General features: G+C 32.7%; 1 protein-coding gene across 1 annotated transcript in view; it reads left to right on the top strand.

The window, feature by feature from the left end:
- The window catches only part of LOC106461671, a 50557-nt gene extending 49825 nt beyond the window's left edge, over positions 1–732 (top strand). Inside the window, exon 5 of the mRNA XM_022388690.1 lies at positions 345–732. Within this exon, the coding sequence (XP_022244398.1) occupies positions 345–528 (184 nt within the window). The 3' untranslated portion in view covers positions 529–732. The remainder of the gene's footprint in view (positions 1–344) is intronic.
- The last annotated feature ends 15555 nt before the right edge of the window (positions 733–16287 follow it).

The following is a 16287-nucleotide window of genomic DNA, read 5'->3' as shown; positions in this document are numbered from 1 at the left end:
TCATGCACAAAGTTACACATATAAATATATATATCTATATATACGTCTATAATATGCATTCACAGAAAATGAAACTTTCTGTCAATATTTTAATAAACATTGTGTTACTTTATATATCATTTTGTGTTGAATGTCAATTTAATTTCAATAGCAACGTCTTTACGTGAACTTGAACTAAGACCTGGTATTAATTGCGACTACAAAATGTCGTAAAGCAGAGGGGAGACGTATTATAATTCATTCTGTAATTCTTCAACAAAGTAAGATATATATGATTTGTTTTATGATTTCCTGCAAATTATGTTTATCTAATTGTTTTTAATTTTCAAAATATATCATTTTAGCGCTCCAAACGAGGCCTGCGCGAACAAGATCTCTCTTCCACCTGGCTATGAAAGTAGATGTAAACAAAAATACAGCAAGAAGTCATTGGTAACTTTAGATGGTGATGGACAAGGAACCAGTCAAGATCAGGTTTTTCTCCCCACGTGCTGTGTGTGTCAGATCGTCTTGATAATACAGAAGTAAAACCGTCATCCTCTATATTTCCTGTAGTTCCTCGAGCTACGTTTCTATCCCATCTAACCCCAAGTCTTGTTTACTGATGGTTCTAGACAGGAACTAGTCACTCCTTTCCAGCGTCAGAATACCAAAATGGATTGCCAGACGATGTTGACTTCAGAGTGTCAAATTGGTCATTTTGTTTCTGTGTATTTCTAGGACAATTTAGCAATTTCTTGTTTCATAAATGATCTCACAGAAAATAATTTTCAATTATTTGCACACTGTAATTTCTTGTTAGATAGCATATTTTTAATGTAATGTAAGCAATTCGTGTTCTGATTTTACAATGCTATGTAAAATTAATTTCGTAATCAAATAAATTACTTTTAGCACCATTCAATTCCATCATTCTGTTTTGCGTCAGCTTAGTAACTAGCAATAGAATAAATGGATATTTATACATTTTTTGCTGTCACCTAATATGAACTTGAACTTCATAATAACGCGTTAAGTACCCAAATGATGCCTGGTAAACAGAACAAGAATCCACTTTGTCGATTATTTCCTTTAATTACGTGTGTTTTATACATTTCAGTTTTTAAAAATTAGAATAAACAGTTTACTTCACTTATTTATTTTATGATAATATTACTTAGTGATTTTATCATAATACGATATGCTCTCAAATTGAAAATTTGTAGTTAATGCTTACAAAAGAGAGTCACATAAAAACTGCAACACTGTATGTGTGCCATGATTTTAAGTGGTTATTTCTAAAACCAAGGATTAACAATTTTCTAAAATTAACTCACCATTAACTAGAGTTTATAATATAAATTAGTTTTTACCTGTAGTGTGTAAAATTTCACTATAAATACAATTTTACAGAGTTAAAATATATATATATTTAAATTTATTTTCACTTTTGATTAGAATATAACGAATTTACATGCATTTACAAAAACGGTGTAAAATATATTATGAAGAAAGATAAAACATTTGGATTGGCAGACATAACATAACAATCTGTTTATCTTAAAAATAATAACTAATAACAAAAGTTTATCAGAATGTTAGTGTTAAAAGGATCTCAAATTTATTATTTAGAGCAATCGCCATGTTTAATTGCAAAGTTGAGATATCTTTATGTTATTTTTTATAAATAAATATAACAAGTAAAAATACGAAAATATAATTTTATCAAGTTTAGGAAATGCCGTTTTTTTTTAGTTAAGCCTAAGTCCTATTAGATATATCAGGTGACTTATGATATTAGAAAGTAGAAATAAAACGCTATTTTTTGTATAGACACATCTCTCGTGACTTAGAGGTAATCGTGAGGGGTTAGTCCATTAAAATTAGATATTCGATCCCTATGGTGAGTACAGCACTGCCTATTATGCAACTTTGCGCTTAACAAAAACGTTTTTATTGTAACCTAATATTTTGCTTACTTCACACAAATTCAGCTAGACATGATCTCTTTTCATGCACATTTTGCTGTTATATTAAAGGTAAAAAACAAAAACAACGTTTGACACAATAGTTTCGGTAACACGATTACCATCATCTGTGGTACTGAAACTAGTAGGCTGAAATATCTAACAAAGATTTTATCTTTCATTGTGCATAAAAAAAAAACGTTTTTGTGTTTACTCTTAAGTTCAACGAGTTCAAACGTTCCCTTCTCAAATTTTTTATGAGTTAAGTGACAAAATATAGGAAAATAGATAACAAGTTTTGTAATCGTAATAATTACTTAATGGTGCTCAGTACCTTAAAGGGTGAAAAGGGGGGTAAACTTGTCAGAAAATAAACCTTAATCCTCATCATCACATCGATCCACTTGCATGAATTATTATTTTTTTTATCAAATTAATGTTTAATCAGAGTAGATCAAATTAATATTTACTCAGAGTACATTTGTAATTATTTAGTTATAGATTAGTGCCCCCCCCCCCAATAGCACAGCGATAAGTCTGCGGACTTATAACGCTAAAACCGGGTTTCGATACCCATCCGTGGGCACAATACAGACTGTGTAGCTTTGTACTTAACTACAGACAAATAATTTGTTTTTAACTACGTATGTTTATTTATTTGAGATCCACAAGCCACATATACAATGGTTAAAACTAGTGTAGGAGTTAAGCTTAATAGTTTGTTTGGTGTGATGGGTTCAATGAGTGGGTTATATTTCTGAACCCAGCTTGATGGGTGAAATTAATTGGTTTTATTTGGGAACTTGGGAATAGTATGTACTTTTAAGGAAGCTAGCACTAGCAGTGAAGATGTGCAATTTGTTTGTAGAGTTTTTCCTCTAATTTCAATTGCTTTAATCTATATTAGTCTATTTATTGCAGCAATGTTACAGAAATTAATTTATCTTATTTTGACCACATTACTAAATTCTTTGTTGCCGTTAATCGTATCTTTTATTTTTTCTTTGATGTCCAACAGAATTCAAACTATTTTAACAAGCAACACTGTTTACCGGTTTCAAATTCAGGATTTCATTAGAAAGTGTGAAATTCTTCTGACATACAACATCTTGTTATTTAGATATTTTCCAACTTTAGATATTATGTTTTTTATTGTTGTTGTTGTTTATTTTTCTACTTCGACAACTTCATTATATTATTTTCTTAATACATAGACATACTATCGGGCCTACACACTCTTACAAACCCTTTATTCTTATCAGATTTCACTAGAATTCTCGGGACTTCTAGGTTTTCTCATAATATTTTTTAAAACAAAATAAGGACCTGTCTCTACACCAACATAAATCAAAACAAAAAAATAACTAGAACGGAAGTTATATTTTTACTAGTTTATAAAATAAGGTATTAAGACTACCTACTTTATGTTAAATATGCTACTTATAAACTAGTTATAAAAATCAGGTGTTAATACTACTTGTTCTATGCGAAACTTTCGTAATGCTTCTTTGTTAAAGCCAAGAAATTCAAATAAATAAATAAATTGGTGTGACGGCTTCTCAATTTGCTGGTTTAAAAAAAGAAATTAGGAGAAGTCCCAATTTTCACGTATTAATTTAAAGTTATCGTTCGATTGACTCTCGCGAATGCTTAAAGAGTTTTTTGTTATACTTGCATTTAATAACCGTCATTCAGAAAGTGTCTGTTTATATATATATATATATGGTTAAATGTTGTTAAGACATTAGACTAATAAATTCTTAGATCTCATAGGTTTAGTACTTTTACAACCTAGGGTTTCATTACAAAATTTTTGTTTTAAGGAAGTTATTACTTTTGGTGTAAATTAAATTCAATATTAATTATATAACTCATAAGGAATTCCAGCCAGTGTTAGCTTTAAAAATTATCTTTTATGTAACTGCATTAATACCATTTGAAATTATATAAAAATTTATTTATCGCATGATCTTCCCGGAAGGAGTAACTGAAGAAAAATTTAAAATTCCAGTATTCTTTAAACTGTTTGTTTGTTTGACGTTAAACACAAAGGTACACAATGGGATATCTGTGCTCTGCCCACCACGGGTATCAAAACCCGGTTTTTACCGTTGAAAATACGAAGACATACCGCTGTGCCACTGGGGGCATTCTTTAAACTACCTATTAAGCTGACCTTCCATAGTTTAAACTTAACATAGTAATATAATCAAATATAGCAACGTGTTGAAGTGAATATAATGCCTTATCCGTTACCTAACAAAATTTCTATAATGAACAAAGTTTAATATTTTGGATACAAGTGATCTGTGACTTTCATTACATAACTAACAACTCTTGATTTTCTTCTTTATAACAAAGAACCATATCCACGACGTACAGTACTAGAAGATTATAGCTTTATTGTATTTTCTTTTACATTTCAGTTCTTAATGAATTTAATTTACTTTATTCTAACAATAAAACTTTCAAAAGTGAATTTTTTCTCTTGAAAAAAGAAGAGTTAGGGGGATTTGATTGAGGTGTTTAAGGTTGTAAAGAGAATTGATAGTGTTTATGCATCATCTTTTTTCGTATTTAACAATGAGAATAGTAGGACTAGAGGACACAAATATAAATTTTGGCAACGTAGGAGTCATCTTCATCTAAGACAGTTTCATTTTTCTAATAGGGTGGTTGGCCTTTGGAATGGTTTGCCTTCGGGTGTTGTAGAGGCAGTAAATTTAAGTGAGTTTAAGAAAAAGCTTGATAAGTATATAAATAATAAGGGCTAGCTTTATGATTTTTTTAAGTTAATTTAAATTAATTTATTGGATGGAAAAGCCGAGATGGACCAATAAATCCCATGTTGTCCCAAAATATTATATTTTGTTATGTTATTTCCAAAATGGATGTTTTTTGTTTTTGTCTTGACTGACTATTTTGCATAAACATACAATTTTACAGCACAGTTAACCCATTCTGTAGCTTTGTGCTTAACTACAAATAAACAAACAAAGTTAAAATTGCACCATATAAGATGCAAATGTTAACAGGATACAAAGTAAAATCAAAAATATAAAACTGAGAATTAGAATACAGACATAAATGATTCAGTTTGTAATCCTAGATATACTCCGCAAAGAATACCTCAAATATATAGAATGAGTTACATATCAACTAAACATATTGTAACTTCACTAGGGAAACTGATTCATTACTGAAATCAAATCATTATTTTACAAGCAATGACCAATACTTCTAGCTTGTGTTATGAAACAACTTAAATATGATATGCATAAATAAGTAAATTCATGCTTGATTTCACAAACAAATCTAGAATTAGATTCATGCTTCCAAAAAGAAAATATATCACAAGTAAATGTGGTTAGCGTAAGATATGCGTATAAAAACTATTATGTTCAGAAAAAATTAATTCAAATATCTAAATATATTCTCAATGTTTGTACATTATTTCTCAATTAAAACTATTAAACATGAAGTACACTACAATTTTTATTTCAAATGAACCAGTAGTCATTTTCTTTTACTTTATATAAATAAAGTTGCCAAACCTATGAATATTATAGTTGGGAAAATTCCAAAAGATTTTGTTCCAAAGAAAACAATGGAACCATTAAGTTTGCCCTCGGAAATGTATATATTAACCTACTAGAATATGTCATTTATGAACAAAAAGTAAACTCAATGTACTGCAAGATAATTCCTGCGATATATACAAAACCTTTATACATATCAGTATTAGAGTCACATTCTTTATTTGCCTGACAAAATATGCCATTAAATATTTTAAACTTGTGTGCATAGTTAAGATATTCAAATTAGCCTTATATAACGTAAGACATGTATGTAATGTACTAATATCCAACTCAATCTTACCTATTAACTAAAGTATAGTTGTAGTGCCTTATGTCACTCTTCAGCAGTAATGAGGACCAGTGCCTGCATTGGCACTTTTCCTTAGCACTGGAGTATATGCTTTACTTAGAGCAACCTCCTTTTGAATTGGTACAACATCCAATCCAAACTTTATCTCAATAATAAAGATATTATAGACAGAAATCATTAGAAGTGGCAATTCCTACCATACAAACATCATACAGATATCACTTTGTCCGCTTCACTACAAAATGTGCACAAACACATACTCAACTGTATTAGATGTACCAAGTATGACAACACAAATTTCTGTTTCCTTCATAGCAACCAGCCTGAGTTACTATGGTTTCCAAGCTAATACCACCATCATCAGGAAATTTAATAAAGGATTGCTTGCTCAGCTTATACATCAACCTAAAGCGTATAGCAGATTTAATACACGCAAACAGTGATGTGGTTATTAGTTAGAAATGTATCACAGAATCAGTAATAAATAGCTACGGACTTCTTATTTTTGCTCAGTCTAAGAACAGCCCTGACTACTGTAATCTTTACAGAATCAGTGGGCACTCCATATCTACAAACTATGTAATCAAACAATTCCATGCGTATTAATACACACACTTCCTTGGTTTAAGTTTCAAGACTCAACTTTGGATACAAAGAAATATCATTCTAAAATTCCCAGCAGTGAGGTAAAATATGTGACAAAAGACCAAAATGTGATCCACGTAGATGAGACACCTGTTTCATGGCAGTTCTAAAAAGTTAAGCTTCATCAGTTTCTCAGAAGTTGAAAGGAATGAGATAGAACTCATACAGTCCCAGTGTGTTTTGCCAGAACTGTAAGCTATATCTGGTGTATTGTAACAGTAGAAGTCTTCTAGCACATTCAGACAGGTTAAGGTAAAACATCAACCCATATTGCCATATCATCCCCTAGAAGTCCACGTAGAACCTAGATGTTCACTCCTTCTTCTTCACAGTCATTACTATCGATGACCAAGCACTGTCCAAAAGGTGTATTTTTCCATTCTTCTATATCTACTTAGTCTCAGCACTAACCACATCCTTTGCACTGTGAAGAAGCCTGGATGGTGGTTATAATTTATGTTATCTATGTCTTTGTTACGATTTATTATTCTTGTCTTATCCCGATGGTCATCTTGTTCTACAAACACATCAGGAAACTCGATGAGCAATTAACTTAGTTCTTCCTCCTGTGATGAGTTCAGATTGGTAATACAATCCTTAACCAATGGATGTGGGTGCTAGAGAACAGTTCATTCTCTTTTGAACATGAAATGCTCCAGTGACATGAGGTACACAGCTAATCTAAATCACTTTTGTCTTTACTACCATTCGAAAGACCACCCCAGCTGGAAGCTGAATTGCTAAAGATCTATGTCTTACAGGTCAGTATCAACACAATCCAACATATCGACAGATAGCTGTTTGGGCAAGTGCATTATGGTTACCCATTGAGCCCTCTGACCTCAGGCCCAGGGGCCTTTGTACTGAAGAGAATCAGAAGGGGCTTAAATTGTACTTTTTCACATTTTTGAACGAGTGCCTTCATTTTATGTCTTCACCATAAATGTTTTAATCAAGTTATATATTTTATCAGAGTTTCAAAAAAAATCTATCTGTAGGTGTTTAAAAAGATTAAATTTTTATAGTTTCATTTTTTATATTGTGATTAACTTTTAACATTTTGATTAAATTTAAATGATTTATCATTTTATTGAAACTTTTATTCTTTTCCATGAAACATTTAGTTAAGTCCCTTATATGGGAATTAAAAAACATGCAGACCTAGTGTGATACATATCTTTTTTTTTGGTCTGCTTAACATTTGTTCCATTGTTTTATCAGCTTCATCATATTGATTTTGACATAGGTGAGTCTTTTATAAATTTGATCACTGATACAAGTCGTGAGTTATGTTGTATATGGGGAGAGCGGTGAGGCCCAACTTGGTTAATCTGGTACTGGCCTGATGTTTCTGCATCATTTCTTTCGGCAAAGCGAATGGGGCAATAACATTTGTTTTTTAGTGCGTCCTTCACATATTGAGAGCCACTACACCTCCTTCTTAAAATTTATACATATAGTCCACTGTTTTCAGGGCCAAGATGGTCTAGTACTCAAAAGTCTGAAAAACTGCAGTTCATCTGTCGCACGAGTGAAACTGGCTGACTACCTCTGCTGCTGGTCCAACCCTAAGATTCCAATATCTGAGCTAAGATTAGAGACAAGTGTCTTTGTTTAAAGCAACTTGCTAAGTCAAAACTATAGATATCCTATCCACTTACACCAAGCTTGCCATTGTTTGAGAGAGTGAGGTTTGTGTTAACTGCCCAAAGTACTGGCTTCACTCAGAGCGTCTATTACACATCAAGATCGACTGAGATTCTAGCTGCTCCAGTGTTATCTAGAAACTCAATCACATATCCATGTATCATCAATGTTAAATAACACGTGATACCAAGCTCATGGTTATTGAGTAAGAAAGAACATTATGTTAATATAATAACAGGTAGGCAAACATCAGTTGGCCTTACTTACCTGAAGCGATTGTCTACTTCAAATGAGAATATTGGGGCTTTTTAGGTGGATTTCATCTATTATACCCATTAATATCTCTCTCCTTAATCTCTGATCACAGGTTACCACCAAGATTAAGTGCATCATGGAGACCACCCACGTTAATTGTTGGTGCCCAGACTGTTTGTCGCTAACATGACCTGTCTTTGCCACCCTATCGTACTGCTTATAGAAGATAACAAATAGTAGTCAAGCTGATGCAACACTCAACTTTTCCATAGCTACCTTCCAGCCTCTCAGACACGATGATGGATCAAGAACAAAATATAGCTCTCAACATAACTGGCAAAAGTTCTTGGTCAAGAAGGAGACCTCTTCCAGCTTTTACCACACTTTCAGATCATGTCATCACCTCAACTGAAGCTTTCTCATCGCCACAGTAAGTTCTATATGACTTTAGGAAATAATTTTACACAGTTTCAGTTTACAAACTGAACAGCTAATAGAATGTCAATAGGAATAAATAAGCATAAGCTGGACAGCTTTTATGTTGCTTATAACCAAATTATTGTTGAGACAAGAGGAGAAAGCACGTCTTAACTCAGTACAAGACAGAAACACAAGAGAGTTTTGTTTACATCACACTTTAAGTCAAACCAAAGTTCCAGCTCAGTACTCCACAATCATAGATTATCTAAATGAACGATCATTTTCAAAGAAACTTAATTCTACAACACTAGTTCAAGCCAACAGCTAGTGTCTTTGTGTTCCCTTTCCATCCCAGGTATTATCCTAGTAGCCCTCCTTTGAAACATTTCTAACGATGCAACATACTACACAAGGTAAAGAGCCCAACGTTGAACTTGATACTCCAAACAAGGCCTAACTAATGACTGATACAATAAAATGAAAATATATTTAGTCATTTATTCAATATTTCTGAAATACAACCAAAAATCATATTTGCCCTATCACTAGCAAAATACAAAACCATTTTCTTCCATAACACTGTTGAGGTTATTTTCATCAAGATCTACTTATAATTTAAATTATGATAACTCACATGCATTACCTTGCATTAATTATAACTAAAAATCCTCTGCCATTTATTCACGCAACCCACCAAAGCAGCCTCACAGACAGCAACACATAATACTTTATTATCATCAGAAAATTTAATAAAGAGCAGTGGTATTCTTAGGTATACTAATTAGCCTTGCTGAGTAAAATAGTAGACACAATAACTTGAGGAACGACAGTAAATGTATTAGAGATTAAAACTGAGTTTCTTACTGAACTGGAGGAAGAGACTTGATACGAACTGGCAGTGAAACAATTCTACATCACACACATTCAAAACAGTAGGACTTCTCTTTAATGTATACTCTGGGTAAAATCTGAAGTCTGAATAAAATCTAGATAAAATCTGAATAACGTTTGAGAGTGCTAACCACTGTTTAAAACTCACTAGATTCATTTCTCTCACAAATAATTGTTTCACTGCCAGTTCGTGTCAAGTCTCTTCCTCCAATTCAGTAGGAAACTCAGTTTTAATCTCTAATACATTTACTGTCGTTCCTCAAGTTATTGATATCATTTTGGTCATCCCATGATTAAAAGTATGAAAATTATCACCTACGAGTTTCACAAGAACCACTAATGGTTAATATCACTGCCAAAATTCACGTAGTGTGTTTAACTATGTATTTCTCCCGCAATCGTCTCTACAAGAGGATGTATGTAACACGAAAAGATTTGTTTTCTCAGTGCAAAACTATACAATGATCTACATGCACTCTGTTCACCACGGGAGATTGAAACCTGGATTTTAGCGTTGTAAGTCTGTAAACTTACTGCTCACCCACCAGGGAACAACACAAAAACAAAATGACCCAGAACAATGCGTAACTGAGATAAAATCAATTTAGCCATGTTTCACTTGTTGTTGATTTCTTAGTGCAAAATTGCACACTTAAACGTGTCTTGTCTGTGTTTTTTAATTCGTTAATAGTTTGTGTACCTACAGTAGTAGTACTTGTGTACTATAGTGCATATAGTGTATGACAAATTTAGGAGGCTTTTTAGAGTGTTTAGCTTCTCGTAGATTAGATGATTAAAACCCCCAGTTTATGTAATTTCCGCTGTGTAAGTTGTTTATGTGTTGAAGGAATTTTGCTTGTTCATCTTCGCAAGTGAGTATGGCATGTTCTTCTATGCTATGTAAGAAAAAAGTAACCACAATGCCTGATAATGTAACTGAACAAGATACGAATATCTGTATTGAAAGCAAATAAATGTGACTATTTTAAGTTTAATTAGGTGTTCCTAATCTACGTTATTTCTCTTATTGGAATATTGTGAAATAATTTCTGCAGTAAGTTGTATTGCCTCATGACAAGGGGTTTGAGGAAATAGGTTTACAACACCAAAGCTAGATATAACAACGTTACTTTCTGCACTATATATGTAAGTGTTGTAGGAGATGTGCAGTGTCTTTTAATTGGGTGCTTATTTTGGAAACATAAGGCTCCAAAGTTCAGATGAAGTATTTATCAAGGTTGTAGTTTAAAGAGTTATAAGAAGACATTATTGGGCGTAAGGTTATTATGGACTTTCTGTGATTTTTTATGTTGTTGGTAAGTTTAATTAACATTAAACAAATATTCAGGCACATCTATATATGTCTTTGATCATTATATCCCCAAACATTCTTAATCTTATGCAAATCTTTTGCAAAATATTTCCATATTTTCGTATTAATTCGCTTTTTTGTTTCTTTTTCTGTTTAACCAAAAATATATAATCTGTCAATTCACGCGGATTGATATGCACATTCATAAGTAACAACCATCAATTCTAAAATTTAAATACATTGTTAGATTACTGAGTGATCGCACGTGTGATCGAACCGTCTTACCTATTTTAAAAAAACATTCTTCTTTACTGTAAAAGGTGTAAGTTGTAATCAAATAATACTTATAACGAAACTACCATTTGATGCTTTCTGCTGTAAGTTACGCTTTGTGTTTTAGTAGATCGTTCCTGTAAAAGGGAAATGTTGAGTCTCCAATTAAAGAAAAATAACAAATTTGGTGGTATAAGGTCGTTTATTACTATTATTAAAACGACTAAAATTGTAGTAACTTTTCACTTTCTTGGTTAATAAGAAGCAGGCTTACTAAAGTTCTATTGTCTGGTAGATATCTAAAAGTTTTGATGAAGGTTGATATATTATGTTCGTTGGAATTATATATATATGGTGAAAGTTTTAGTCGCATTAGACTGAAAACTTATATTGAATAAGCTTTGCTTCTTAGTACTACAAGTTACCATAGGTCCATTGTTAGGCTTTTTGAGGTATGGATTGCATTCATTGTGTTGGTATTTCTTTGTGTGATCTTAAACTATGCTTATAGGTTGTATGGCTAAAGTACCATGTTGTTCCACTTACTGCAACATATTTTATAAGTTTAATTTATTACAAGAAACGTAGATGACAGATGTAGTTCTAAACATAAAAACTCGCGTGAGTCATCTTTAAATGCAATTTACTTTACTTTTGAACTAAACACATAAGAATACGATAATTATTTCAGCTGTACGATCAGATGTTATTCTGTTTCCTTCTTCAAATAAAGTTATTATTTGTACTGCAGCTGCACATCAAGTATTGTCTCTTTCTTTCCACCATTAATAATCACAACTCCTGCTCTACCACAAATAGATTCTCCAATCACCATTTTTGCAGAGATAAAATAATTATGTCTAGATTTATTCATGAATTACCACAACAATCTGAGAGTGAGTCATTGGGAAAACAATTGATAAAATGATGAGTTACTATGTATTATATCTACTAGCAGATGTATCCCTACGATGCACAGTGAAAGGTTTATGATTTTGTGTGTGTGTGAAATATGCTAGTGGCAAAATAAAAAGTACACACGAATAAAATTATTTAAGTACATTGTGCTTGATTATTTCAAAAGCGTTTTATTTTCTATTGTTTGTTTATTTCTTTAAGAGCATCTTATGCCATCTTATGCTCTGTCTGCCGCGTGGAATTGAACTTTGTATTTTAGCGTTATAAATCCGTAGACTTACCACTGTCCCATCGGGGGACATTATATTTTAGTTGTTTTGTTTTTAATCAAAAAGCAATAAGTAACATGTGACTTAATATAAGAGTATCTTAAGAGAATTTATAACCAATGTCTGAAAAATAAATTCCTTAAATCATTGATGGGATTTGAAAACGAAATGCAATTGTAGTATTAACTGGAACTACGAAATATTTGCATTTTGAATAAAAAATAACTTCTTCTTGACTTATCCCGAATTATTCCTAGTTGATTAAACCATATTTGACAGGTTCAAATGTAAAACCAGAAGAAGAGGTTAGAGGTCAAACAACTTCTCTCAAGTTATAGTAGGATTATTTCCAGCCATGAGTATAGTGTGGCATTTTTTTTTTTTTGACAATGCGTAAATGTATATACCAAACTATATCAAGTGTTCTTCCCAGTTAATTCTATTGGTATTAACAGACTTTGCAAACATCCACTTGGTATTCAGTATTACCTCTTTTGCAAAACCATCAGATTGATGGTGATAAGATGAAGCGTGTATCTATACCACACCCCATATTAAAAAATAAATTCACCAAACAGATCACTATTGAAACTAATTCCCGGATTTATGTGGATTTTGTTCAGTGCTCTAAACTATGCTATCTAGTTAGTTCTCTGCCAACATATCAATGGTGGATTGTGCTAAGATATCGACAAATATATAAGCTTTGACCCATTTCATGAAGTAGATTTTAATAGTGATGATGTATTGAAGACACCTGCAGTCTCCAGAAGTAGACCACCAATGTTCAGGACTACCTTCTGTAGAGTTAACTCAGAACATAAGCTGCAATAAACTTGGAGAAGGACAGATTGGTAGTTTATAGAAATAGAACAACAAACCTTTCCGCACTTGTAACTAGCTATACATATGCCAAAGGTTGTGTGTGTCCATGCTATGCTTCTCTATTAGCATGGATTGGAATTCACCTTGATGCGCAGTAAGGATTAATCATATTCAATTAGAGTCCTTCAGTTTCTCTTTCCACAGCTCCTGAAGTATTAATCTATGCACCCATCTAATTAGTGGAATCTCCTTTATGGATTGACAATGCTATGGCAAAAATGGCAATCGTTTCAACTCACACATGTCTCTAAAAGGTCTCCAGGTGGAGGTAACATAATCTGCTTGTTTTACTGTGTTGTGGGCCTAGTAAATACATTATGACAAAGTCATTTTCTTACAGTGTTGTTATCTACCATGCTATAACTTGTTTTGAATATTAAAGTTTATTATCTAATTCAACAAAGCATGATCCACCTAGATGGTGAACCTTCTACTATACAATTTGTGGCAATAGTGCTTGGTGAAGACAATAACTACAAGCAGTTCTTTTCTTGATCATATGATATCTGAAATAGGGAGTTACGAGTGTGTGACTAGCATAGACAATTACACATTCTATCCAGTTTTACAACTATGATAATACTGCATCAATTCCATTGTTTCTGGTATTAGTGTTGAACATGGACTTGCCGAGTCTCTAAAGACCAAGAAACTTCGCCTCTGTGTGCATGAGTGAACATATTCTAGTTTTAGTTTCATGCCAACTTTATTTATCCACTTGAAGATCTCAGTGAGATGAAACATCAAAACATCATTGGCATAAACCAGGCATCTCTCCCATTGCATCCCCTTCATCGTAAGCTCCTTTAGCCTATCAAAAGTGGCAGTTGAGATAACACATAATTCATACAAATAATCTCACATTCTAAAGACAGTCTTATGTATAATTTGATATTCAATTCAATCTTCCAGTACCTGGATGCCAAATTTAGTGTTGAACCAGCAATAATATTTTAATACATATAGAGATTCAGCTGTTGATGATAAAAGAAAGGGCTAATGAAACTGCTTACATGGGAGATAAGTGGTGTCACATGCATTACTTAGTATCCCCTCATTGAACACATCTATAAGTATATCAACACTGTCTATGGGAGACTGTGTTGATATGCTCATTGTTGTTATTTTTCATTTTCAACTATGGAAAAGTATTAATATCTATCACAGCTGTGGCATGTTTAAGATACATACTATAAACTTTTCTATCATCAACAAGATTTCATGTGTATGTGTGTACAGAAACTCACTGAAACCTTTTAATTCGCCTGTGTAAGCAGCCACATTTTCGTGGTGAACTCGTCCTTAATCTCTGAATTTTTTGTACGTTGTTCTATTCTCCACATATTCTAATCTTTCAATGAACTCATTGACAACTGTGCCCTAGTCATTGATTGTTTCTTGTCCAACTGCTTTAGGTCATCAAATTCGAGATCATATTGTCAGCATAAGATGTTACACCACCTGTTCTTCAGTCTACTGGTTCCAATCAACAAGTTGCACGAAATGTTTGAGGAAGAAAGTCCAAGTTCTTTTTTACTGTTCTCTTAAAAACTGATGGTTTTACCTGTTTTACATCATTTCCATAATCATATGGTGGTACTGACAGAAACCTGCTACCAGATTCTCTACCACTGCATGGCTGTGATGCTGTGCACATTTGCGGAGGCCTTAAATCTTCTTAAAAGTTTGAAAATATGGCATATTTGAGCTAAGGTCATAGTGGAATGGCTTTGAATGTGGTAGCTTGCCCCATTGTTGTCATTTTAAATTCATGACCTGTCATGAAAAATTTGTCATTACATCTTGATTAATGAATAGTGTTTTGATGCTTCGTCAATATATCTTGTCAGCTTGTAAATTTCCTGCCTAATTCCTAATCATGTATAGCAAGATCCCACCTTCTCTGTTTGACAGTTTAATGAAGCGTGTCAAAACTCATTCAGCACACACATCTCGACACTATCCTTGACAATGGATGACTTGAACCAGTACCTTGCTATACCTGGGGTCATTAATGAGAAACTTGGTGTCCCATAGAGACTACCTCAGTAAGTCGTTGGACATTCAGTCTACTCCAAGTCACATTGACTCTTGTATGCAACCTTGTGCTCCTGACCAAAGGAATTAACCATTAGTCTTTATTATAGGCTACTTTAATAGTAGCAAGAAGCCCATCAACCTTACAGTCATGAGGATGGATGAAAATGCAGACATAGCTCTCACTATTTCCAACAAAAGTTATAGTTCGACGATAGTGTTTATCTTTATCCTTGACACATTTATGAGCAGATTTCCCACTTCCGTCAAAGCATCCTTCTCACCACCATAAGCTTATTGTGTTTCTGAGGAAGCGCAATTCTATGCTCATGATTTACAGATATTAAAGTACCAGAGATTGAAACGAAAAAGAAGCACGTTCAAAATAAACTACATTAACAAATAATTTGGTCATGATGGCTAGTATTTGGAATAAAGTACGCTGACATCCAACAGAAAATTTTAAAATATCCACAAAATACAGATTCTAGATTATTAGATGAAGAATAAGTTGAACATAGACATCAGAGCATAAATAAACACATGTGAACAAATAAAACAAAATATATTTTCACAATAAGCATAAGTATTTATTTGCCTCTTTTACAAATTTGTACATATTTACTTTAATACTGTGGGAGTGAGAGAATTTCTACAAACATCTACACACAACAAAGGTAGTGACAATTTTGATTAATATCTTTAGAGGACAAAAGATAAGGAAAATTATTCTAGACCACCTTTATAATCATAAAATGGGTCTTGGTGTAGTATACCGAAATATGAAGCTGCATATATTACCATCTATTCCACTTATATATAAAAAGAAGAAGAAAAAAGAAACACCCTTGAGTTGGTCTGCCCTTTTCTCCTCTCTAGGGAGTAAACATAGCTAAAAGAG

This window comes from Limulus polyphemus, unplaced genomic scaffold (genome assembly GCF_000517525.1).
Source record: "Limulus polyphemus unplaced genomic scaffold, Limulus_polyphemus-2.1.2 Scaffold1008, whole genome shotgun sequence".
Classification (NCBI taxonomy): domain Eukaryota; kingdom Metazoa; phylum Arthropoda; class Merostomata; order Xiphosura; family Limulidae; genus Limulus; species Limulus polyphemus.
This window is presented reverse-complemented; position numbering and strand designations above follow the sequence as displayed.